The following is a 26,912-nucleotide window of genomic DNA, read 5'->3' on the forward strand; positions in this document are numbered from 1 at the left end:
TAGAAGTTCAACTGTTCAAACGTTCAAGACGCCACCATGAAAATGTTGTAAGTTGGGAGTTAGGAAACTATGGAATGAAGCCAGTGATATGAAAATGTGGATTCCACACCAGGCAATGACATGCCACTTTCTTTCTGCACAAGGATATCAATATCGTCTAATAAGAGGGCATTTAAGCAACGTAGATTTGCTGCAGATTCCACGCACATACCCCAACACCTCTGCTCTCCATCACTCATGACTCTGGTTACCTGCTTCTTATAGGATTACATTCAAAAATCTCCTACTCGTCCACAAGGCTCTCCACAATGCAGCATCTTCATACCTCTCCGCTATCATCACCATCTGCTGACCCAACCATGCTCTTCACTCAGTCAATGACTGATAACCCTCGCCCTCTCTTTTTATGTCTGGTTACTTCTATCTAATGTACCGGACTTCTCCCGTGCTGCATCCAATCTGTGGAACTCGCCGCCTCAGACCATCAGACATGCTATGAGCACTCCCGGGTTTTAAGCATGCCTTGATACCTAATTTCTTCAAGGAGGCTCATGTTACACAACAGTCCACAGCCAGTACAGAACCATGCATGGTGACATGCGTTTGCTCAATGCTGCTGTATTTATATTCCACATGCCACCAAAGGACCATGAACCTCCTTCAATTGCATTCAGATTGTAGCTCTTCATGGGCATTGTCTTATTGTTTTTTTACTTGTTTGGGTTAAATGACATTTAACTTATGTGTTATTTTGTAACTGCAGCAGGGGATTCCTTGGATGTGAAACCCCTGGATGCGGTCACATCCAGGAGGTTTCACCTTTGGGCAATGGAAATGGCGGCAGCCACTGGCATACAGAGAACATTGCGGTCCTCTGCTACAGCTGTGGCACAAGATTTCTTCATCTCCACGGGAAGTCCCCTTGTCACTGAACACTGTGACAGCATTGTCACAGTGACAATGGGACTCCCCATGGAGATGAAGCAATCCTCTGTCACAGCTGTAGCAGAGGACCGCAATGTTCTATTGAATGCAGCCGGTGCTATAGCTGGCTCCGTTGAAAGCAATGGGCTGCCGGCAAGTCCTGCAGTGATTTTTGGAAAAGGACTTTAAGTATAAGCCCTTCCTTGAAAAGCATCCCTAAAATGTGTAAAAAAAATAAAAAAATTATATTATATATACACACACACACACATTTTATTATATATACATACATACACACACATACATATACATACACACGCACATATATACATATACATACACACGCACATATATGCACACACACACACACGCACATATATGCACACACACACACACACACACACACACCTGCCGGGGCTCAGGCGCGTCTAGCCGGGTCTTCTCCTGAACCGCTATACAGAGCTTTCAGCAGGCGGGGATTTAAAATCCCCGCCTGCTGAAAGGGCTGCCTCTGATTGGCTGAGCACAGCTATTGAATAACAGCTGAGAGCTGTCTGCGATTGGTCCCTGTGCTCAGCCAATCAGAGGCAGCACTCACCCATTCATGAATTCAATGACACAAACCATGTCCTATATTTTTTGCTGCAGACGTTTTTGCGCATGAAAAAATTTGCACATGTGACCGCTGCTATTGGAAAGCATTGGTTCTATATAGTGCTGTCTTTTTTCACGCACAAAAATTTGTGCCTCAAACCGCCCGCGTGACTGAGTCCTCAGGACACACTGATCCTATTCATTTACATTATATCTTTTTTGTTTGGGGCCTTAGTAATAAGGATCAATACTTATGAGAGTTATGTGTTCATTTTACTTGGCATGCAAACATACACAGGGGTTAGTGGTGCAAATGCGCAAATGACAAACACATTGTAGAAGTAAAGAACGAATTCGAAGAAGACTTTTACTGGACGCTTCTTCGGTGGATATTTGAATGTATTCTCCATAAAGGTTGGAATGTCTATCATATTTTATTGATATCCAATAAAAAGCTGGCCTTGCATTTAGAAGTTATACAATTCCAAGTGGTTTTAGCTTTTCATCTGCTAAGGACAATGCTCTGCTACATAAAACTACCAGCAATCGATATCACTGAGCATTCTTCTCTCTTCTTGTCAATTTGTCGCACACAGAAAATACAGCATTTTACCGGAGTGATCTCAGCGGCCGTGAGCTCCGGGAGGGATCGCGGTACCGCCCTGCTCGGGTGCCAGCGGCGTTAACAAGTGTCAGATGCCAATTACATTTTTAACTTCAACTCCGAACTTGATTTCACAAAGGAAAATTGAACAAATAGAGTTCATTTTTGTTGTGAAGGGGGTCAACAACTGCAGTATTTGGTATTCTGGCTCTTAACAGGCACGTATTTAATAGACTGACTTCCAGTAGGGGTTTATAGTTGTATATACACTTTTAGCTCATATATACCACCATTCTCTCACTAAAATATGCTGAAACAATCCCTTTCTAATACGATTGTATGTTTTTTAAATTCTATTTTCTAGTTGATTATTGCGTGCGCCATTCTTGAGCACTTGCCATAGACATTGGTTTTACCTGCATATAAGAAAACAGCGATTGCCTCTATGGGAGAATGTTGTGGGCATGCTCAGTCATGTGGAGATAGAGGAGCCATGGTATCTCCATTATCTAAATATGTGATCTTGTGTGATCTGCCCCATGACTCATTTACACGTAACGATTATCGCTAAGAATTCATTCAAACGAATGAATTTGAGTGACAATTCAGTGTAAATGCCAAACAGAAACCACTCACTATTTATTTGCAAGTTGTAATCGCTGACTTTTCATCAGCATAAAAACCATCACTGGATCGCGGGTTTCTCGTTGTATGTAAACGCTTCCCGCTCCACATAAGAGGTGAAGTGCTAAGTAAGAAGTCAGCGAGAGGCCCAGGATACGGTGGCGAAGTCTGTCTAAATGCTCTGCACGAGCGCCAGCGACCTTAGCAGTGACATCAGTGTTTAGCCAACTGTCGTCCCATGTAAAATAGACATTAAACTATTTAAAGGGAACCGGTCACCAAAAAATTAATTCTAAAGCCACCATCAGTGTCGTGCAGCATAACATTAGCAGTCCACCACACGTGCCCCCCTTCAACAAAGCCATTCCAACTGTATGTATTCTGTATGCAGTAGGCATTTGTGGCCTCTTGAGTCAAAGAGATGGCGTCATCATATCTCAGAGTCAAGACATCATGGCAGTAATCCAGCCTCCTCTTCTCTGCGCCATCCCCTCTGCTTGAGGATGCCAGCACTGTTGGTGCTTGAATCTTGCGAATGTTGTGCTTGGGTGGTGCGCTGGTGAAATTGAGGTGTTTACACCTTGCTTCACCGCACATGTACGGGAAGACGCCGCAGGAGGCAATATTTCAGTGCTAGAAGCGCCAACATACTCAGGCAGAGGGTGATGCTGAGTGGAAGAAGAGGCTGGATTACTGCCATGTTGTCTTGACTGGGAGGAATGATGGCGCCATCTCTTTGGCTCAAGGGGCACAATTTGCATACTGCACACAGAATGCATAAAGTAAGAATTCCCTTCACTACTAAGTGGCTTTGTTTGAGTGCAAACATCTTATCTTATGCTGCATTACACTTCATGTAATTCACCTAAAAATCGGTGTTTTACATGCAAATTTTAAAGTAGATTTTAAAAAAGGAGTGGTCGCCAATACACTTTGCCTTTTATTTACAAGTATTGAATACAGTCTGTATAAAGAAAAAAAAATAAAGAAAAAATAATCACATATGCCCATCATTCTATATTTCAGAGTCACAGAGATTACTTCTCTTAGTGACCGGATTACTGCTGGACACATACTATCTCTTCAATGTTCTGTATTTGATCCCCGCGTATCAACACTTACAGTAAGTAGAGTCACTACTTTATTTGCCAGTTTGGACTTCAACATACCGTATTATAAATGTTTAAGTCACTTTATCCTCCTTTATAGTTGTCACACTATCCTCAGGTTCAAATTCAGGCATCTCCAGCTTGGCTCCATCCCAACGTTTTCAGCCAAGCAGGTTCGAATAAGCATTTAGTATTAGTTGGTGCAGGAATGTATCCAATTCTCCAGACCTCTCTGCTAATGCTCTACAAGGTTCCCCATATTTCCCCAGCATCTCAGTTAGTACTGAGGCATTCAGTTGGTCTATATTATTATAAGATATGCTAATACCATACAAAACACATTTCTCAAGATGTATATAGAATACTTCCCTTTAAGGTTGCCTTGAGTCGTGAACGACTCAACAGCTAACAAATACATGGAAAACAATTCCTCATACTCTATGGGTCACAGTTGCCAATTAACCCCTAGAAACAAACTACTACTCACATTCTCAACCCAAAAAAAACTTGGCATATGGGAGTGTAAAGCATTTTACAATCTGTATTTCATCCAAAATTCATTGACTGCTTTGCCTATCCCATGCCAAGCAACTCTGCCCAGGCTGATCATGCAATCTCCATTGTCAAAAGTGATAGTGTTGGATTTTGGGGAACCCATGACCTAGCTTAGAGGAACCCCAAGACGTCCAGAAGACCTTGGTTGGAAACCCTAAATAAAGTATATGTATTTATTTGTAATAGACCAACCTTCTCATTTAGATTCCTAAATCATTCAATCCAAGAGGTTATCACCCAAGTACTTGTTGCATTCATGTGGTGAGGTTTAACCTAGGTGTCAGTTCGAACCCACATATTTTATGTATTTATATGTTGGATATCCTACACAACTTTTCCAACATCCTGTTAAGAATTTACTACATTGTAAGCCGACCATATTAATATGTTTGAGTCTGAAGCCTTGTACAGAATGACTGGATACAGCAATCATTCATATGGACATAGAACCAATCCCAATCATTCATTATATTACAGCTGAATACAAATAATGATTAACTGATCAGTAACACAAGAGCAAGCAAAAATATACCATTCTTTGACCCAAGTGCCAGTCACGCATCAGCTTCCTGTTACAGACCATCTCCACAATGCCCATGTGCTTTAGTACGCTGAAGATTTTTGTTGTTTGGTCCGATCAATACAAATGTTCTCTGAATATTTTCCTTCTGCCTTGATGTAGATTTACAGGAAGCAAACATTTATATTACTTCCTGCCAACTTGGCAGAAGGTAAAACACAAGTGATTAAATACAGAAGGGTTTTCCAATTTAACTATAGTGGGTGCAGAGAATGAAGTTGTGTCCGGGCCCTGGAGCCTTACGGGCCCAAAAGGTCTCACCTCCCTATATGAGAAGACCATCCAGGAAGTTATTCTAATTGCCAGATTTAGAGTTGGGAAGAAACTTATTTTCCCTAAAAGGACAACTGGCTTCTACCTCATGGGGGGGGTTACCTTCCTTTGGATCAACATTGCAGGGTAACAGGCTGAACTGGATGGACACTGCAGGGTAACAGGCTGAACTGGATGGACACATGTCTTCTATTAGCCTTATATACTATGTTAGTAAACTGGATTCTTCTTCTTTACTTTTGCACCAGTCCTATTCTTCTGAACCAGCATCTAGTTTCACAGAGGTTATCAAAATACTAATGACCACCTGTCCGTCCGTGAGCAAGTGAGTTACATTCTCCATTTCTGATCACATGACATCACCACAGGTCTTTCATCCTGAGTGAGATGCATGCTCTGCCCCTGATCACATGACAAGGATGTCATCACAAGTCCTATAAGCACATGGCTGCTGTCCGGCTAGGTGTTTGTTAGTATTCCATAGCAACTGAGGGTGCAGGGTGTTTGTAAGGGATGTAGTCCGCCCGTAATCTGCACAGTGATGAAGGACCTCTGATAACATCCCCTACATGTGATCAGGGGCAAGCATGACACTCACTCGGGATGAAGGACCTGTGATGACGTCACGGTCATGTGATCAGGGGCGGAGCATAACGGTGGCACCCCCCTCAGGGATTTTTGGGAAAGGGCTTTAACTATAAGCCCTTCCCTGAAAATCATTCCCAGCCTGTGTAAATTTTATATATATCTATATATCTATATATATATATATATATATATATATATATATATATATATATATATATATATATATATACACACACACACACACACATATATACACACACACACACACACACACACACATATATACACATATATATATATATATATATATATATATATATATACACATATATATATATATATACACACACACACACACACACACACACACACACACACACACACACACACACACTCACTTCTCTGCCGCTGTCAGGCGCGTCCAGCCTGTCTTCTCTCTGCACTACTCTGAAGCTCTTTCAGCAGCCGGGGATTTAAAATCTCTGCCTCCTGAAAGGGCTGTGTCCGATTGGCTGGTCGGTCAGCCAAATCACAGGCAGCACTCAGCCATTCATTGAATGACAGCTGAGCGCTGCCTGTGAGTGGTCACAGAGCTCAGCCAATCACAGGCAGTGATTCTGGGCAATGGTATTTTACTGGTTGTGAATTGCGCTATTATAACATTTTTATTCAAGTTTTCTAATGCTTACATTGAAATTTATGAGATCTCTAGATGAGACTTTGAAATCTGTTTTCATTTACTTGTTTGTTTTTTATAATTGCTTATTGTTCTTTTGTGTTTTTATTTTTCTGTTTGTTAGTATTTATTTTAAAATATATAGTTACACTATCCAGCTGTCTGAGGAAGAGGCATCTCAGCCTTGAAACACTTTACAGGCTGGTTTAAATAAAGCTTATATTATCACCTACCATTGAACTTGTGGGATGGGGGAGGGGGTCAGTATTACTATTGGGGCCACAGAGAGGGGGGGGGGTAAGTATTACTGTTGAGAGGTTCATTGGCAGGATGGGAAGGTGTAGTCCTTGACTGCAAGAAGTCTTCCTGGCAGTCTCGGCCCAAAGGACCTAAAGCAAATATCACCAAAAAGAGGAAACCTCAGCGGTGATCACTGGAGGTAACTGCACTGTAAACATTACCACTGTGTAGCACTAATATCTGGCTATTATATGGTGGCTGCAGTATTTAGAGGTATGCTAGAGCGGACACTTATCTATGCCCCTGTATTCAGGTTTTAAATGTTGTCTTACAGAAGTTATATATTACACACACAATCAAAATGTATTCTATAATAGTACAAATAGAAAATCCTGAAAAATAAATTTTAAACAACTATGTTGATGGTAAAATAAAACCGTTATGGTTTTCAGAAGATGGCGGGAAAAGGCAGAATTTTTTTTTATTTTGTACTATAAAAATTTTTAATATTTATATAAATTTGGTATCGCATTAAATTGTACTGACCCATAAAATAAAGTTATAATTCATTATTTACCCAGTGTGTATGCCGTAAAAACAAGACCCGTCCCCAGAAATTACAGAATTTTATAGTTTTTTTCCCATTTTACTCCAGTTAGAAATTCTTAACAATTAAATCATACAATTGAAAACTACAACTCGTCCCACAAAAAACAAGCCTTCAGACAACTACCTTGATGGATAATTAAAAGAGTTGTAATTTTTTTTTTACATTCTAACTATATTGGGGGAATCTGTCACTCCTTTCTAGATTGCACAGATTAAAGGAGCAATGCATGGCATAATATATTTGTCCCCACTGGGCATACCTTGCTGAGTGTAACATATTGTACAATTAGGACAATTCAGTCCATGAAGGGAAGTATCCTAAACCCTAGCAAAGTCTTAGATTAACACTATGTGATTGCAAATGCATTAATTCCACCTAACATCCCACAAATACAATTTATCATTGTGTATGATCTTGGAAAATGATTTCCCAGACATCTCTGGTGAAACGATAGGTTGATAATGACTACAACTCTTTCATATCTTCACTATTTTTTGACACATTTCAAATCTAATTGTAAACAAGAACTACTTCCAGGGAGGCTTCAAACGCCTGTCAACAACTTCCAGCTGCGGGAGAGCTTTTCTTCTTTAATCTCTTGCATATTCAAAAACAGAAAAAAAAAGTTGCAAGAGCTGTGATTACTCTAATCATGGAGATGCAGCTGTCTTCCTGTATGCACGGCTTTTACAATTAGCAAGAGACAGAGAAAAATCTATGCTGAAATTATGGAGATCGTGTAATGGAACAACAACATACCACCCTTATTCGATCCGTGAGATGCACTATTAAGGTTAATTGAGAGAGGGCCAAAAAAGTAAGTCTTACCGAAAAAGTTGTTGCAGGTACCCATAAGGCTATGTCGTTATCATGTTTTATGTGTACAGTAGGTTTGGTCTAGAAATGTTTTTGGACTTTATGTACTCCAAAGAGTCTCCAAATCCTCTACAGCTTCACGAGGTGACCACAGACAAATAAAACCAGTAGGTTAATGAATGGAGAGTTGCCACGACTCTATCAGTTATGTTCTATGGGAACTACCAAAGACAGGCTGAGCACATTTACTTGCTCAGTTGCTTTCATAACCTCCAAATCAAATGGAAAATGGTACGGGTAAAAAAGTGCTTTCTTTGCCTAAATGTGATGAGTGGGTTGAGGTGAACGGTTTTGACACTGTAAGAGAAAAAGTTTGCAAGGCTATAAAAACTAAAAAAAGACATAAAAGTCAAACCAGTTGAATCTTATTATCCTGCAATGTTTATCAAGAGGAAGGCAAAAAAGCAGTGGGGCAATGCCAATATTCCTCATCTTCAGGAAAAATTTATTCCCGACTCCAAATAGCTCAGTCGGAATAAGTCCCTGGACTAAGGCCCAATGTCCACAGGCGGATTCGTTGCGCGGAAGATCCACAATTCAAGCTGCGCATAGGGGAGTATGGGTGTCCGCAGTTGCATTAAAGCATGCAGATTTGTTTTGTGGATCTTTTGGTCCCGAAAACAAATCCCAGCATGCTCCATTTTAATGTGGTTCCCGCACAGACGGCTTCCATTGGAGTTAATGGAAGCCGTCCGGTCCATGGCCCGATTCTCGGGAAAGCAGAAGTTTAAAGAAAACAAACAAACTGTACTGCCGGCTGGCACTTCCACACACATCTGCAGTACAGAAAAAAGAAGCCCTGGATGGGTACGTGTGGTTGCTGGATGTAGGCAGGGTCGGATTCCGCTGCAGGATCCGCATGCGGAATCCGATCTGCCTGTGGACATGAAGCCTTACAAACCATCAACAATCTAATGACTATGACATGTAACAATTTGACTCTCAAAAAAGTCATCCAGGTCCGTTTTGAACTCTTTCAGTGAATCGACCATGACATCTTATTCAGGTAAAGAGTTTTATAGTCTCACTGCTTTTACAGTAAGGGTGCCTGTCCACGGGCGTGGTTTACCGCCGGCGAATCACGCTGGCCGACGCTTTCCATAGCATTGCTATGGAAAGCGCCGGCATCTGTCCACGAGTGGTGAATCATTGCGATTCTACGCTTGCGGTGGACAATTCGCAGCATGCTGCGAATTGCCCTGATTCTCCGCGGCCAGCCTATCTATCAGATAGGGCTGACCGGCGGAGAATCGGCGGCGGCTCTTGTATCGCCCGTGGACAGGGGGCCTAAAGAAACCTTCTTCAATGATGCCGAAGAAACCTTCTTACCAATTGTTGCAGAGAATGCCGAGTTGTTGTATACAAATAGATTATGGAAAAGATCCCTGTGTATTCGATTGGGACCTGCATCTATCAGAAATTTATAGCATATCCTGAGAAAGCAATGCTCCTTTTCGATCTACCTAAGCATACTTTTATGAAAATATAATTTAAAACCAATCCAAGTTTACTACTTAGCCATTTTAAGTGTTAGGGCATTCTATACTACTAGAAATAGCCATATTCTATTTAAAAAAACATACCAATTAGTGAAAAATATTATACTTATTACACTAATTGACCTCACTGGGATTTTAAAAACCATTCCCCGTGAGGTCCAACGCATTGAATAATCACTAAAAGCAAAATATGTAGCAGTCTCACAACTCTAAAGATCTTAAATGGCAGAATCAGGTAGAAAAAGAGAAGTTTTTCTGATAATTTTGCAACACTAAAATTGGAAACTGATAATTTATTTATAAGTACCGCTAAAATAAAACACTCTCTTCAAAGCACATCAAATAGCAATCTCTACACGGAAGACAATACGAAACACTATACAGATTCATATGCTGCACAACGACAAGAGTTCTCTCAACATTAAAGAACTGGGTTGCTATATAGAAGTATAATAATGTTAACCCTTTCCAATCCAATTTGTGTCCTGGTTTTCCCAGGGGGCTTAATCTTTTTCTGCCGTTATACAGCAGCTCTATATGCTGGCTAAAGCCAGTACTGCATGAGATGACATGTTGGATAGGCTCCGACAGCAGAGAGGCTGGCAATATACAGTAAGAGAACCCTGACGGACGTCTTCCAACATCGGAGCTGTACAGCCTTAAATCATAATGTCTTTAGAGGTCAGACAGTGGATTGGAGAGGGTTAAAAGTTATTAAGAAAAAAATCTGAAACAAAGCATTGTTCTGAAGCAGCAACTTTGTGCGAGATCTAGTAGAAAAGGCTATGGACACCTATGTGAATTTTTGTATTGTGGGCCAACAATCATTTTTGCAATAGAGTTTTCATTAGAAATTAACCAGAAGATTAAAAATCTTGCAGTTTGTTTTCTACGTATGATTGTATAATATAGACACTGCAAGTCTCAGTAGCAGATCTGGCAGTGAAGCTGGACTGATGGTTTAGTTTCAGTCTGCTCCCTTTTACTAAACTTTCTTATCAGTTAACTTCTGACCAGGATAAAGTTTAATCTTTGTTGTGGTCATAAATTAGCTGATAAAAAGTGCAGGCGAGAAGAGATGAGGGCTGAAAACTAAGCTATCAGTCACCCTCACTGACCAATCTATTGAGACTTAAGTGCCATTTACATGGGACGATTATCGCTCAAAATTTCGTTCAAACTAATTAAATTGAGTGATAATCGTACCGCAAAAAAACAAAAACAAAAACAACAAAAAAAACCTGTTTACTATTTGTTCACTTAACACCATCGCTGGATCACGGGATTCTCGTTGAGTGTAAATGCTCCCAGCTCAGCACTTTACATAAATGGTGAAGCGCTGAATGAGAAGCCAACAAGAGGCCTGCAATTCAGCGGTGTTCCGACTGTCTAAACGCTCTGCACAAGCGCTTACGACCTTAGCGGTGACCTCAGCGCTTGGGGAGTCGCTTAGACGACTCTTATCCAGTCTAAATGGGACATAAGTCAGCAGTGTGTACATATAGGATATGGAAAAACTAATGCAAAAATGATTGTCAGTCCCAAATACCTGTATCTGGCCGCCTGCACACGAGCGGAAATCCCGCCGCGGGATTTCACGCGGGATTTCCGCCGCTGAAAGCCTGCATAGGAGTGCATTAAAATACGCACTCCTATGCAGACGGCCGCGGTTTGGCCGCGCGAAATCTCGCGCGGCAAACAAACCGCGGCATGTTCTAATTTTCTGCGGGGCACGCACTCACCTGGCCGCCGGCTCCGGTCTGCGCATGCGCCGGCTGCGCGGCAGCCGGCACATGAAAGAGCCGGGGCCGCCAGGCGCGGGTGAGTACGCGCTCGTCTCTGCAGGCGCTCGGGTCGGATCGCGCGGCGAGAATTCTCGCTGCCGGATCCGATCCGCTCGTCTGCAGGCGGCCTTTAGGTGAAAAAAAACTGGCACCTAAAAAGTGTCCTGAGCCTTTAAGTAGTAAAACCCCATCATTGATTAAAGAGCTTTTCTGTTTTTATGTAAATAATCCTTAATCACTGTATAAAAGTTCTATGATTTTCTAACACACTTTGTGTCTCGGTTTCTCATCATTTTCCAGATATTGGTTTGCTGTTGGTGAATAACAACTCTCTTGTTTAAACGCAGTGCAAACCTGTACAAACCTAGTCAGCTTAACTGCTGCTATGGATGTAGCAACCTCTGACCATCCAACCCTTTAGATGCCACAGTCAATAGCAAACACAGCATGTAAGTGGTTTGATAGATGAAAGGGGCTCCCTCTATTACCTCATGGGCACTCCATGCCTTAGTAGACTGTCAGTAAATCATAGACATGCACTAGTATACTGCAATGCTGAAGTATTGCAGTGAATTGTATGGGCAATCAGAATATCTAAATAAAGCTTATTTAAAAAACTAAAAAGATACAAAAAACCATTCCGTGCCCCCTCAAAAAAAAATAAAAAATCTTCATTAAATACTGACATTGTGGAAAAAAATTGCCGTGTTTGTAATACTAGGTATAATGAATTTGAATTAGTATTTTTACTGTATGGTAAGTGTTACAAAAACAACAATACAACAGCCATTATGGAACTATAGTTTTCCCCCATTAACTCACTCTTTAAGAAATGCATAAAAGTTAATCAACAACAGTTGTACCCACAAGATGTGCGCAAGTGCCGGTCCATGGTGGCATGGAGAATGCATGAGATTTCTATCGTCCAGTGCATGCAGAAGATATCATGCAGGTTACTGAGCAAGAGAGGATCTGGGTTATGGATTGAAGTCCGGGCTGTGGAGAGCAATCGACCCCTTCCCCCCTCCCTAATGCCCCAACATTAGGAGGCTATTTTCATGCAGCACAGGAAATTTTAAAAGTCCATTTTCCAAGGTATCCTTGATTCACCACTACAAGAAAACAAGAACGGCTGACAGGTGGTGCCATGTGATGAGACTTCTTTTCCAGGGAACCCAAGTACAGTATACGGTCTATCTTCTAGTGTCAACAGAAGCTTCATGGAATATTCATGTCTACACAAATCATTTATCCCAATGCATCCTACTGTAAATGTTATGTTGCGTTTCCCTTCAAAACATTAATGTAACACGGCATTTTCGGTACCTTGTTCACGCTGTTGATCTTTCTGCTCCATAGAAACCAGTGCTGAGAAATGAGCTTGATCATAAGCCAAGACCAGAGGCGAGCAATGACATCTGTTGGGTGGAACCTCAAGAGGCAAGTAAATTCCACCAAATGGGATAGGTGCAAATGCTGGAAAACATAATCAAAGTCGCAAATAAAATATCAAAAACTAACTATAAAATAATCTACTTTATAAAATTGTAACATCCCGAAAATGTGGGCCATTTACAGCTTTGTGCCATATAAACGTAGCATAGATACATCACATATCCATCAAACAGACAGATCATATCAATAGAGAGGAACTTTATGTCAATAGGTCACTAAAAACAACTTGCCTAATGGAAATCTCAGTATTCGACTTAACCCTGTTTGTTGGAAAAAAGGAACTGTAATTGAAGGATAAACAGAGAACTCCAGTGAATCACCCCAAGCACTGCCATCTCAAATATATCACAAATGGTCATTTTTCAAGGACAAATGTCTATCTTTCTGTTCTCAAATGACAAAACTGCCCTCTAGATTTTAGATATAAAATCTAGCAGTATTTTTCCATCTACTGTCAAGGTAGTAGAACGCTGAAGGACACAGAATGTAAACTTAAACAAATGCATAAAAAAGAATGTTAATAACAAAGCAAAAAGGATGCAAAACTGACAAAATGTTCTAAACCTGAGTATATTTATCATTAAAGCCTTGCCTACAAATCCATTAAGGCATACGAGTCTGGGCAACAGAAGGTGAACCTGCTCTTAGGTTCCCTTTAGCAAAAAAGGGTTTACATATGACGAAGTTCATGCTGCCCAAACCACAGGCTGCATGAACCCAGGGTAGGTATGCTCATGACCTCAGAGTATATTTAATCCTAAAACGCTAAAGCGTTTCAGAACATTTACGCAGTTTAACTCAAAAAGGCACTCCCGAGTCACGGGGGTCAGTGCAGAATCCCTCTCTCCCAGACCCGATCATCTAGAGCAAGGGTGCACAACTCTAGTCTTCAAGGGAACCCAACAGGTCATGTTTTCAGGATTTTCTCAGTATTGCACAGGTGATGTAATTATTGTCAGTGCCTCGGGTGTTCTTACTATAGGATATCCAGAATACATAACCTGTTGGCACCCTTGGTGACTGGAGTAGTGCACCCCTGATCAAGAGTGACATTGTGTACAGGAAACATATATGGGCACAGTGTGCATAACTGTCCCGGGTTTACGTTGCCCATGGTATTGGCATTGTGAACCCGGTGACAGATTTCCATTAATACTTTGGCTACCACTAACAAAACACAAAGCTTCATGCATCTATAGTGGCCTGAAATACCAACTTGCAGTAGACCATCTCCCATAACTATAAAACAAGAACTAAAAAAAAGTCTCCACCAGGGGCTGCCTGGTAAATTTTGGCTTGAAGGGCAAATACACACCAATGGCTCCTAAGAAACCGGGACAGCCTGCAGCTCTGGAAGGATGGGGTGGTGACTGGTTGAGTGTACAGCTGTTGTGGGGCAGTCAATGGAAGAGTAGTCATCACCCTGAGCTTTGTGCCACTATCTTACTGGAAAAATGGTGGCAAAAGACAGCAGAAAGTTGGCCAAAGCCACATCACCAGGGTATAACCATTCTACAATGAAGGACAGAAAGCAAAACAGAAGGTATGCAGATTTGACTAAAATGGTGCCATATTATGTCAATGACATGACCTCAACGGAAGGCCTAAAAATGGATTACAGCAGGGTCGTGTGACTGCCACTGGGGCTGGTCAAGGCCACAAAAATAGTATCACAAATACAATATGAAAGTTCATAAACACGAAATGTGCTTGTTGCTAGCGGTTTTGTCATTCACAACCATCGGTGACATATATAGATCCATGACTTGAAATAGATAAAGATAAAAAGGTACCAAAATACCCCTTTAAATTCTTAATTGAAGACTTGCTGATGGTAATCTCCAATGTAACTACGACCGTGCCCTTCATGGCTAACGCCTTCGCCTTCATCACTGGCCAAAGACATTTTATCTCAGATGTTTTTGTGGAATAAATCGGTTACGTTTATTCACACCCAAAATAGAATCTAAGTAAATTTGTATATTACTTCAACCTGCTGTGGGAGTTTGGAAGGGCAAATGTCTGCTGGGGTAATATAGTCCAGAAGATGATCCTAATAAAGCATGATACATAGATACTCATACAAAATCACCTCAAAAGTGGATAGTTGGAATAAAATGTAGAGTAGGAAGAAGCCTTATGGGAACAAAAAGACCGGCTTATCTCCTTGTACGACTCCCAGAGGGTGGAATAAAACCCACTGTTTGAATACCCCCAAGACCAAACGATAATTAAAAAAAAACAATTGGGATCATTTAGACAATGTATTAAGTATGTGGTATGTATAACAGGACTAGCAATAAGTACATGCAAATTCTTACCTTCTCCCCCTGAGTCACGTAGCATGGTGTCAGCGACTACAACAATAGGCCGTCTTAATATATGAGCCAGGACAAACACATGAAACTCCTCTAAACTTTCATATACTGGATCTTCTGCATTGTCCACTCTAGAAAAAAAAAAGTAGTAGTCCATGCAGTATTTGTGATATACACATATGGTGGAGGACAAATAGGTGAACATTTAAATGATCCTATACATTCTCATACATTGATTTTTGCACCACATAAAGATTACTAATAATGACTTAAATCTTTGTGACCATGTAAGAGAAGAATGACTGATATGCAGTCGTATAAGAATGACTCGTATAAGAATGACTGTTATGCAGTAGAAGTGGCGGTCATTCATGGTCACCTGTCTTCATCAAGTTTAGGTCTTCGTAAGATCATCAAAAGCTAAATAGACCTTTCCATAGTGGAGACTATATAGAGTAAAACCTGCAACAAATGGTTCATGGACATATTTAATACATGCATGCCAATCTGCAATATCAGAATAGGCTGGTGATAAAGTTGATAGACAGTACATAAACATGCAGAGTTTGCTGGATATTATTTCTTCGATACCTCTAAACAATGATCTACTGCACTGTAAAACCTTTAGTTCTGCTTTTTCTGCCCTTCTATCGCTGGAAACCAGATATAATAGACCATCTTCTGGTCTTAGCTGCTTACATTTCTTTGCCAAAACTCCTCTTAAGATTCAGTGCCAAGTGTCCTCAACTTGCAGGCAGACCTTAGAACCATGACAGACTAGTTCTGCATATGGACATCAAATAAGTATTCCAATCTTTCAGTAATGAAAGCTAGGATTAACAGATCTTGAAGTACCCAAGTGTCAGGGACCTAAAAGTTGCCTAACTTTTTGGTCGGTCAGCATGCTTAAAAATATACAAAAAAAGGTGGTCAGAGCGCTGCGTAGAACGACCAGAGAGGTTGAAAGTGCAGATGAGAAGTGTCGGATGAAAAGATCGTGCAGAAAGAGATGTTAGCCTAGTAGCACTGGTGGGCTACCAAGTGGTGCTGTCCATTGAAGGGAGATCAGGCTGATGGACAGTACATACTTTTCACCACTCACTGATCCCTCGGATTACATACGGTGGATGATTGTAGTGATAAACTGGTTGAAACTCATTGACTAGTTGTTTTGAGGAAGGGGAACATGGTCTCGAAATGCGTCACATGCTGGTTATGGAGAATAAAACTACATTCTTCACTCATCACTTCCTTTAGGTCCTCTGGTTCGCACCAGAACCCTAGTTTTTTCTGCACACCTTCCATGAGCATGCCTAACAGTACAGAGCAACTGGCACAATGGGAGAAGAGCAGTTGTCTACAAATTAATACGTTGTCCATTCCCTTCCTGTATAGTGCATAACTAATATTTGAATCACTAAAACTTTCTAATTACAAAAATGGACAGTATATCAGACACTAAGTAAATAAGGGCTGTCTATGAGATGTAGCTCATTTCTAGAGGATGTAGCTGGGCCTTGTGATGCTGGGGTAAGAATGGGCTATCAGTACTTTGTGGGGTGTAGATGCTCAGCAATCCGCCTGATCTAATAGTATGGACGTTACCAATAAGCAATTAGGCAGTATGGTGCATTACAAGTAACCAGGACATCCTATAGAATCCTTATTTGTGTGCATTTCTCGCTGCTCATGGATGGAGGTGAATGTTAATCAGTATTTTGCACCTCTCTGAAATATCATTGTGGCTTCTCTGTATCCTGCTAGGAACTGGTGTTTTACCCTTTCCCTGCCAAGGACGCATCTCATATCCCAGTAGTGAAGCATTTTCGTAGCAAAGGACATATGGGACACATCCTTGCTACTACAGGCTGTAGCGTTGACTAAAGTAGGAGGAAGTTCAGCCTGTGTGAAAAGCAGATCAACTGAACCATGGGGAGAGGTAACACTGACTTTTGTTCAGGTTATCACCTCACTTTATCAATCAGAGAGTATATTTGCTCTCTGATTGTCATATGCTGGGGGGAGGTGGGGATCTTTTTTTCCCCAGCAAATGAGTGCGAGGATGGCTTTTGTTCATCTAATCACCCCTCTGTACCTGTCTGGGTCATTTATTGACTCCATGATCTAGTCATTTACCAGTGCCCAGATCAAAGCATCAAATAAGTTGCACCAAAAACACTGCATACACAATCAATAACGTTTATGCATTTTTAAACCTCCATCTAAGACTTACTGGATCTTCATCACAAAATCCACTGATTGCTTCAGCAGCGATGCCTGTTACATGCTACAGTCATGTAATACAGATGAGCACTACAGACGATTGTCTAATGTATTCTGACAGATGAAACAGATTTCCATCAGACAGAAATAACATTTTCATCCACTGAATGCACCCATAAACTGCTTCCAAAAAGTTCCACAATGAAAAAAAACAGCCATATTAGTTACTGCATTAGATTAGATTTGGGGTTTTGTGATTATTGATTAGGCCTACAGTTTATATAGGGGATGAAAAATGGCACACCTGTATAATCCCCAATTTAATGTACCTGCAGTTGGTGCATTCCTGTGGTTTTCTTTACCACATACAGCAGTGAGCACATATGTGTAGTATGCAGGAACTCCTCATAACGTACGTTTTTTGCATATGGGATCTGCTAGAGTATGTATTTTAGCTGCAAAGTAGAATTGGATATTTTTTTACTTATAACCACTGTTTGATGCAAACGTGCCTGAAAGTGGTTATGTATCTACATCAGTAAGGTCTTTTCTTTTGCTTTTTTTGTAACTAGCATGCTGTGCTCTCTCAAGAACTGTAGATTTTGGTAGGATAGTAGCAGTTTTCGGTGTGCTGTATATATTTAAAGACATTTGTGGATGACAGCCACATATTGCAGGGCCTCGGTGTCAGTGACAAGTTCTTGTTGTCGTAGAGGATTGTGGTGTAGATGAACTTTGTGCACTTCAGTCTATTTTACATTGTTTTTGTGCGTAAACCTCTGCTTACCTGCAAGTTGTAGGTGCAAATGTACAATTTAGAGTATTTTTTAGCAATTTCTATTTGTTACAAAATTATGTAAATGCAGACATGGCTGCCAATAGTGTGTACTTTCAGAAAATACTGAATACAGAGTTTGGGGCGTTGGGTTGTACATACTTTTTAATGTGTGTAATCCCTGTATTTTATAGGCTACTTTTTATGCTTCCAACTAGATTTTTGGCATTTCCAGATGTGGTGATTTTATGAAGATGTGTGCGTGCAGATATTCTGCACTTGTTGAACCTTATTCTTAGGTGCTGTGAGCTGGGTCCACACGGGGGGCGATTTCCAGCAAAATGACCGCAGTAGGCTACATATCAGTAGGGGGAAGTCCTGCCTCCGAACTTGCACCATTTAGTGCAGATTTTGAAGTAGCGTTTTATTGCTGACGGTGAAAAACAGCTGACGGTGAAAAGCCATCATTTGAAATAAGCCAAATAACAAATGTGAACATCGTATGCTAATACCGCTCTATAGGAAATTTATGAGCGGACGCAGGGAGCAAAAATCCGCTAAGACTTGACTGCATCATCTCAAAAGCCTCATTATAGTAAACTGTACCCCGAAGGGTTTCTGTGAAGTGTGGCGGCACAAGCGGTATCTGTATGTTGGCTTATTCATCATATATCTTCATTAATATACTATTTATTGCCACAGAAGGGCATGTGACTCTATAATCGCACATAACGACAATCTCTAGAGCCTGCTACACTTTTTATCACCGTTAATCTGAAGCATTTAAAAATACATTTAGCCTGAAGATTTAATGAGTGCATTCATAATCGCTGCTGCTAAGCTAATTCTTTCAAGCAAGTGCAAATGGATTTTGAAAAAAAAAAAAGCCGCATACAATCAGGCAACAGATATGGCAAGTCGTAGCGGAGGCCAACTAGGGTATTTGATGGTAATCACGCTTTGCTGATTGCAGAGAGTCTGGAGTTTAGTCAGCTGCTCACTGTTGCTGGCTCATATTAGCTTTTCCCTAATATTCCAAGCTTTGTTCAAGGTTTTCGGTCTTCTCATTTTTTTTCTTCTACTGTGAATAATCAATGGCATAGGTAATCTAGGGCTGGTAAAATGTGCCTCTTGAATACCCAACGCCAAGTCAAACATATGTGCATGACTCAGACTGTCCTGGCTTTGCTGCACTGTCTTGGAATGCAACATAGTCACTGTTGCAGCAATAACTTACCCATAGCACTGTAGTGTGACTAACTACCGTGTTTCCCCGAAAATAAGACCGTGTCTTATATTAATTTTTGTTCAAAAAAGTTTAACTTTTTTACATGTATAGCTGCCTGGACACCATTTGAATTGACTTTTTTTTAATTTAACTGTTAGCAGGGCTTAATTTTGGAGTAGGGCTTATATTTCAAGCATCCTCAAAAAGCCTGAACAATCATTTTGCATCCTCAAAAATTCTGGAAAATCATGCTATGTCTTATTTTCAGGGTATGTCTTATTTTCAGGGAAATAGGGTATTACTGGATCAACATTGGGGTGTAAAAGGATGAATTGGATAGACATATGTCTTTTTTCAGCCTTACATACTATGTTACTATTTTATATACATTGCTATGTGACAGAAAATATAATGGGTCCTTCTGCGCAATAGTCTCCATAGCATGGGCAAGTGTGTGTTGATATCATTGTTCTGGCACCGCTATTTGGCTTCTGCTTCTATATGCACACAAGTGCAGCATAGCACTGTAACTGTAAAGTTACTGACTGACCCTCGAGTGGGCACATGCCGCTGTGTCCACTAATAATTGGAACAATTCCCAGGCATCATTTGAGTCACTAGTTCTGGGAAGTCAAGCCAAGAACATAGAACTAGGACACACAGCTAGAGTTTATTTTGGAGGGGTTGCTAGGAGAGTTAGGCCATACATCTGAAAACTTTGCTGTAGCATCTGTTTCTATGCTTTCATGATGGAAGCTTTTAAAATTAATGTTAATTTCTTTATATATTGTTTACACCGTCACTTTACAAAAAATATATAGGATGTAAATTGCAAATTCCTGATTTTCTTATATATTCTTAAAGGAAAAAAAAGTTAAAAAGGAACCGGTCATCAGTTCTGTGGTTATAAAACCACCTACACCTGTAAAACTAAAAGAAGATATTCACATTTCCCAAACTGCATGCAAATCCCCACTACGCGATATGGTGGGTGGGCTAGGCAGTCTCTGCTGGCTGTGTACCTCCCTAAATACCACCCCTCTCTTCTACTGTGATAGGACATGTCCTCCATGTCATTAAGGTGAAGATAAAACTTGCACATGCGCCAAGAACTTGCGGACCAGCTGTTCCTTTCGTGGACAGATGCAGTAGGTTCAACCACACATGCACCGACGCGTGCATGAGAGTTTGATCGCAACACTGATGTGAAGGATTGTCAGTAGCAGAGAAGGGCTGCGGTAGGGGAGATAGGCAAGCCAACAGTGGCGGTCCAGCCAGCTACCCAAGACTTTTCCAACCAACCCACTAGACCACTTGCTGTGGATTTGCATGTACCACAGAAAAAGGGAATACTTTTTTTTTATTTTTTAAAAAGATATGTTTTCGCCAGGATTTCTAACAAAATATATATATATGGAACGCACATTACTTCAAGGTTTTACTGGTGTAGATGATTTTATAGCCATAGAACGGATGACAAGTTCCCTTTAGGCTGGCTTAAAACACTGGATTTTTTTTAAACACACTTGCAGTTTTTGGTGTCATTTTTTTGAGCCAAAGCCAGAAGTGGATCCAGCCGGAAGGAGAAGAATAAGTCCTCCCTTTAGAATTCTCGCTCTTTTTTAAATCTACTTATGGCTTTAGCTTGAAAAAGTGCATCAAAAACTGCAAGTGTGTTTTCTAAAAAAATGCTGTGTGTGAAGCCTCGCTTAATAGGAAAACCTGTCTTTGCCAGTTCATATCAAGAAGTGTGGCCATGTAATAAAGCCATTTAAGGAGCAACAATCAGCACGGTTTATCCTATGGCTAACCACACAGTGCCGCCAATCTGTACAGCACAGGTATCACGAGGAAGCCCACACAGCGCTCAGCCTCCGGCACTGAAATCAAGGAGGGCCAATCAGGCAAACCTCCTTATTCTTGCTATTACATCCTGTCCTAGCTGCAAGCCTGATTATTTACAAGCACAGTTGACAGCGTAAAGGATTAAGTCTACGTTTCGAAAGCGGAAACGACCAATATTCATATTGATGATAGATTCTAGGAAACAACGATGATGTATGAAGTAATCAGACAACTGTTAGAAACTGCAAAAAGCGATCTGTCATGTAGAGTCACATACAGTATGCCAATCCAGCCGCAGGACTCGCTTTGGTACTGCATGAAGAGGCATAGTTACTATTACTGGTTCACCAGAATGTATTTTCTGCGCAGCGGGGAGGACTACGGTGCAGCTACTAAAACACAACAGATTTCCCTGACCCAGAACAGTCCTGTCACTTTTCTTGTGAATAAGTTGCACTGCATGTGAATAAGAAACCAAGTCCCTTCTTCTGGTACTATGCCAGTGTGGCGAGCAGCCTGAATGCCATTCTTTTCAGTGCAAAGGCGGCTGTTATGTACAAAAGTCTCAGCAAAAGAAAGATGATGCAACAACTCCCTGTATTGTGTTATTTCCTGAACTTTCCCATGATTCAGATATGTAACAGTGTTTCAAAATCTCCAAAATTGCCCTGTTCAACCTGCCATTCAGGATCCAGGAAAGCTGTGTGTAAATGTAATGGTGATCTTATTACTTGTCACCCAGCTTTCCAGGAGCCCTCAATGCAATGTTTGACTAATTATAGCAATGTATGTGGTATAAATGCTTGCATAACTCTGCAGTTGGCATTCAGGATCCTGGAAGAGCTGAGGGACAATGTAACGATGATTCCATTAGTTGTCACCCAACTTTCCAGGAACCCTGCATGGCATGTCTAATTATAGTGAGGTATAGGGTATACATTTTAGCACATCTAGCGACCAACGGGTGGCTCTCCATCCCTGCTATGGAGTCAGCAGCTGTACAATAAGGAGTGGAGGAGAGCCGCCTCGTACCTACAGCTGATTGGTGGAGGTGTGGGAGCAGCAGCAGCAGTTCATGGGCGGTTCTCCTTCTCTGCTATGAAGCAGATGTGTGATCCTTATCGCACAGCTGCCAGCCAGGACCACAGCAGGGAAGGAGAGCCATTGGAGGGAACTGCTGCTGCTCCCCCGCCTACATCAATCAGCTGTTTGTACCTGCGGCTCTCCTACCCTGCTGCTGTCTCAGATGGCAGCTGTGTGAGAAGGACGTGCGATCCTTTTTACACAGCTGCTGGCCGGGTCCAAGTTTCAGCATGTTCGCTTTATAGGACGCACAGAGTCCCCCCTCCCCACTGGGGGGAGGGGTGGGTCTTATAGACCGAAAAAAACGGTAATGTGAGCTAGTATTACATTGGTTAGTTAGGGCCCTTTAACGGGGAAAACTGTTGAGTACAGATGTGGCCCAGTGATAATCACTCCTGTGCTTTTACACAAGCGCAATGATTGCTTGGTGAATGGAGGCGGAGCAGGTCAGAGTCCGTCATGGCCCACTCGCCTCTATCCACAGTAAACACGCAGTCATTCATAGATGATCGTTTACTTTTTATGCATGCAAAAAGTCAACAACGAACAATAAGCAAACAAATTATGCATTTACACTTAGGCCTCATGTCCACAGGGAAAATCAGGCCCGCTACGTTTTCTCTTTCTTTGGCCGGCGGATGTACTCGGCATGCCGGTGGCGTGCCGCGCGCATGCGCCGGACCGAAGAAAGAAGATCCGGCCGCAAAGAAGAGAAGATCTGCACGGTCCGCTGCGGGTAAGTTTATTCTTATTTTAGGTCTCCCGCGGATCCGGACGGCTTCCATAGGCTTCAATAGAAGCCTGCGGGAGCCGTCCCATTTTTTTTCATGCTCCATATTTTTTTTTTATTCACTTTTATTGACCATCCGCGGGTATTTATCTACCCGCGGGTGGTCAATGCATCCCTATGGGGTGCGGATCCGCGTGCGGGAGAAGAGTTAAAATCCGCTGCGGATTTTAATTCTTTTTTTCCCCCGTGGACATGAGGCCTTAATGATAATCGGTCAGATTCCAACGATCCAGCGAGAATATAATTAATTTTTATCGGCCCATGTAAAAGTGCTCTTTTTCCGTTCTTTCTGAAACTCCTGGCCTCTTTCTCCTCAAATAGTCATGTGATCTCAATTCTGACCAGCTCAGGTTTATGCGGTCTGAAACTAGTCAATTTCTCAGTCTGTGTGATGCTCGACTGTACCACAAACTATCTAAAAGGGGAACACAGGCACTGCTGTCACGGATACTGATGATCATCACACAGCTCCTTTCGCACAGCTATAATAGAGGAGATCACAGCTCATCCTTCTAATTGTATACTTATGGTCTGTAACTTATTTAGATGAATATAGAAGGTAATGATCATTAAACTGTTCCTCCAGTAGGCAAAAACTCTCACCATCAAGACTGTGCCTGATAAGCATTTGTCAGGGGGCAGCACTGCATGGAAGTAACTGTAGTACACAAAGGAGACTTCCAGAGTGTGACCGGCAGTCAGATGAGCAGGGCAGAAAAGCAGGGATGGAAAAATGTGTTTTCTCGAGAATGACCCTTTAAACTTTAAAGTGGCCCCAAAAGGATGAAAGCATGTATTCATCTATGTATCCAGTCCACAGACAGAAATGAGAATTTATCCAACCACCCATTATCCGGCAATCATGAGTTATATAAAAGTATCCCCAAACTGCCATGTCTCTCTCCATGATAAGAGTAATAACAAAATCAGTATTCCAAGTAATTATGCTTGATTTACTGTGAAACCTTGTTCTTTTATGTGATGAGCAGTTACTGCAATTCATTTTCAATTTGCAGTGCAGACTCATTTGCATACAGTCAGATTTTCCCAGTAGTTGCACAAATGTCATATATAAATATCTGCTCATTCTAGTAGCTGCTGGAGGAGGGTTTTTTTTGTCTGCGTTCATCATGAATATTCATTCAGGCATTGTCATTATTTTTAGCTTATTTCTCTCAGTTTAATTGCTCTAAAACAATACAGCAAATAGTACGTACATCTAGTATATATATCCATCTTTACAAATCTCGTTTCTAGACAAATAATTACAAACCAGTATTTATGTATTACATAGCTGATCGCTATATTCACACAACCGAGCGCAATTTTCATTAGTAAAAAAACAGACTCATTTCACTACTGAGCGTGTGTGCACTTTACATCAATTTCTGGATTTTTAACATGTGTCATCTTAAGGTCATCTGTTTATCACACACATTGAAAGAAAAAAAGAAAAGTGGCCTAATTGATGTCATTTAAAATTCCTATTGAAGTCCGTGGGTGCGTGAAAAAAAATGGAGCGCACACACGTGATAAGAGAGCATTTAGTTTTTAACACATCCATTGACTTGAAAGGGAGATTGTGGTTTGAGAATCCCACCAGATTAGGACATGTTGTGATTTTGTTACAAGAACCATTGGTCTGTGGAAAAATTTGAAAAGTCAATGTGTGTCTGCACATGTATGATTTTTAAGTCTAAGTTCTGACAGTTTCAGGGCAGTTTCACAAGGCCGTATGCGCAACTACACTTGCTGGTACAGAGCGCAGTTGCATATGAACAGGGCTTTTTTTTCGTCTGTTCAAACTTTGCACCGTGGCTCAAAAGTAAAAAAAAAAAAAAAAAAGTTGAAAGATAGGTCCTGCCCTATTTTCCTCGTACGTAGTATTAACTATGTGTGTGAAAGATAAGGCAAGTAATATCTTTTCTCGTCCGTACAATTAACGGCTGAGAATTCAGATAGTGAAAATCAAACAATTGAAGTGAATGGTTTCATTTTGACCCATTATGTGTCCATGATTATCACGGTGGCATAACGGGACAAGAGCACACCCATCTGTTTAAGCCCTGAAACTCAGATGGAAATCAGATGTTAAACTCGCCCGAATGAGTAAGCCCTTAGCCTCTAGCACTAAAAAAGGCAGCAAAGTGTTTTCGAAGATATTTGGATCACTCAACCCAACCTTGCAGCTGCCCTCTTTCTGGACACGATGAGAGTAGTAGTTTTGAGATAGAGGACGAAGAGCAGGATGGAGACCACTGCCATAACGTGACTGTGCTCCCTACACCTCCCACAAGGGGTAGTAAATTGAATAAAGAAATTTTAAAGTCTTAACGTCAGTTCTGGATACTGAGCTAGGACATAAACTATCTGCAGGTTTCTAATTTTTGTCCTTGAAGAGGACCTGCCGCCTCTGCTGACAAGTCTTTTCTAGTCAACAATTGCATTTCCCAAGCAATAACATTTTTGTGACATTTCTTTTTGGAACTCCACATTGTGCTGCTTCAGTTGTCCTTCCTAGAAATTCATGATCAATTGTGCAATTAGTGATGTCCGTGTCAGACAGTGAAGGGATGCACACCCAACTATTAACACCAAGTTGTCAATTTACTCATAGGATTTATAAGGGCTTATTTACAAGAGCGTATATCGGCCGGCATTTTCACGGGCGGCCGATATACGCTTACATCTAAGCAGTCCCCTCCTTCACCGGCTCTTTGCCTCTCTCCTCCACTCCGGTGTTTGCAATGGGAGAGGGCGGGAGAGGGCCGGAGTGGAGAAGTTGCAAACACTGGAGTGGAGGAGAGAGGCAAATAGCCAGTGAAGGGGGGGGGACTGCTTAGATGTAAGTGTATATCGTCCGGCCATGAAAACGCCGGCCTATATACGATCGTGTAAAGAAGCCCTTATGGTACGAACAGCAGAGGAACGCACAGCATGGAGTTGTAAAAAAAGACGGTCCAGAATTATGTACTAAATTATGTACTAAAACAGACAAGTCAGGGGACGTGAGAGGAGGTCCTCTGTAAACTAGTAATAAAATATTTGGCACTTAGGTTCAATTTGGATCCATTTAGGTTTCTTCTCTTTGGATCCTGGTTGTAATGAGAAGCAAGGGAGAGTCAGAAGTATATGTATGCAGCACACTTTACTACAGTCTATGAAGAGTAAGGGAAACTACTAAGATCCCCATAGACAGTAATGGTACAAGAATACAAATGTGTAAAAATCCTGCGCTCAAATCATCAGATGAAAGTATTCACAATTTGAAGTGAAAAAACAATTAAGTGGAGGAGGGGTCTGATGGCAGACCCCCCTCCCTCACAGTGATTATGCCAGAGGTAGTTGGTTAATTTCAAAAGGCTCCTGGTTATGAGAAGCCTGTATATACTGGGCAGCAGCACCAAAAATTCACAAGAGGTGGGCACATTTAATCATCATTTAAACAGGTATTCTGATGATAAATGATCAAAGCTCAGTTTTGGGTGAAGATTTGATTAGAGATTCAAGATGCAAGTTTGCCCATTTACTGCTCCAGATAGCAACCAATATAATAGCTAATGCCACCAGGAATTTTCAAATATCAATATGATTTTTCATTCTTGTTGCCATTTGCGATCAGTGTCAGGTCCGTACTGTAGTTTTAAGAAAAAAAATAA

At 41.2% G+C, this 26,912-nt stretch overlaps 1 protein-coding gene across 4 annotated transcripts in view; it reads right to left on the reverse strand.

Moving 5' to 3' along the window:
- OTUD7A (OTU deubiquitinase 7A) overlaps window positions 1-26,912 on the reverse strand; it is a 204,036-nt gene that overhangs the window by 10,081 nt on the left and 167,043 nt on the right. For all 4 annotated transcript variants that reach the window (XM_066592497.1, XM_066592494.1, XM_066592496.1 and 1 more), the window contains 2 exons: window positions 15,313-15,440; window positions 12,863-13,012 (listed from right to left, as the gene is read on the reverse strand). In XM_066592497.1, the coding sequence (XP_066448594.1) occupies window positions 12,863-13,012; window positions 15,313-15,440 (278 nt within the window). The remainder of the gene's footprint in view (window positions 1-12,862; window positions 13,013-15,312; window positions 15,441-26,912) is intronic.

The sequence above is a fragment of the Eleutherodactylus coqui genome, chromosome 2, assembly GCF_035609145.1.
Source record: "Eleutherodactylus coqui strain aEleCoq1 chromosome 2, aEleCoq1.hap1, whole genome shotgun sequence".
Lineage (NCBI taxonomy): Eukaryota > Metazoa > Chordata > Amphibia > Anura > Eleutherodactylidae > Eleutherodactylus > Eleutherodactylus coqui.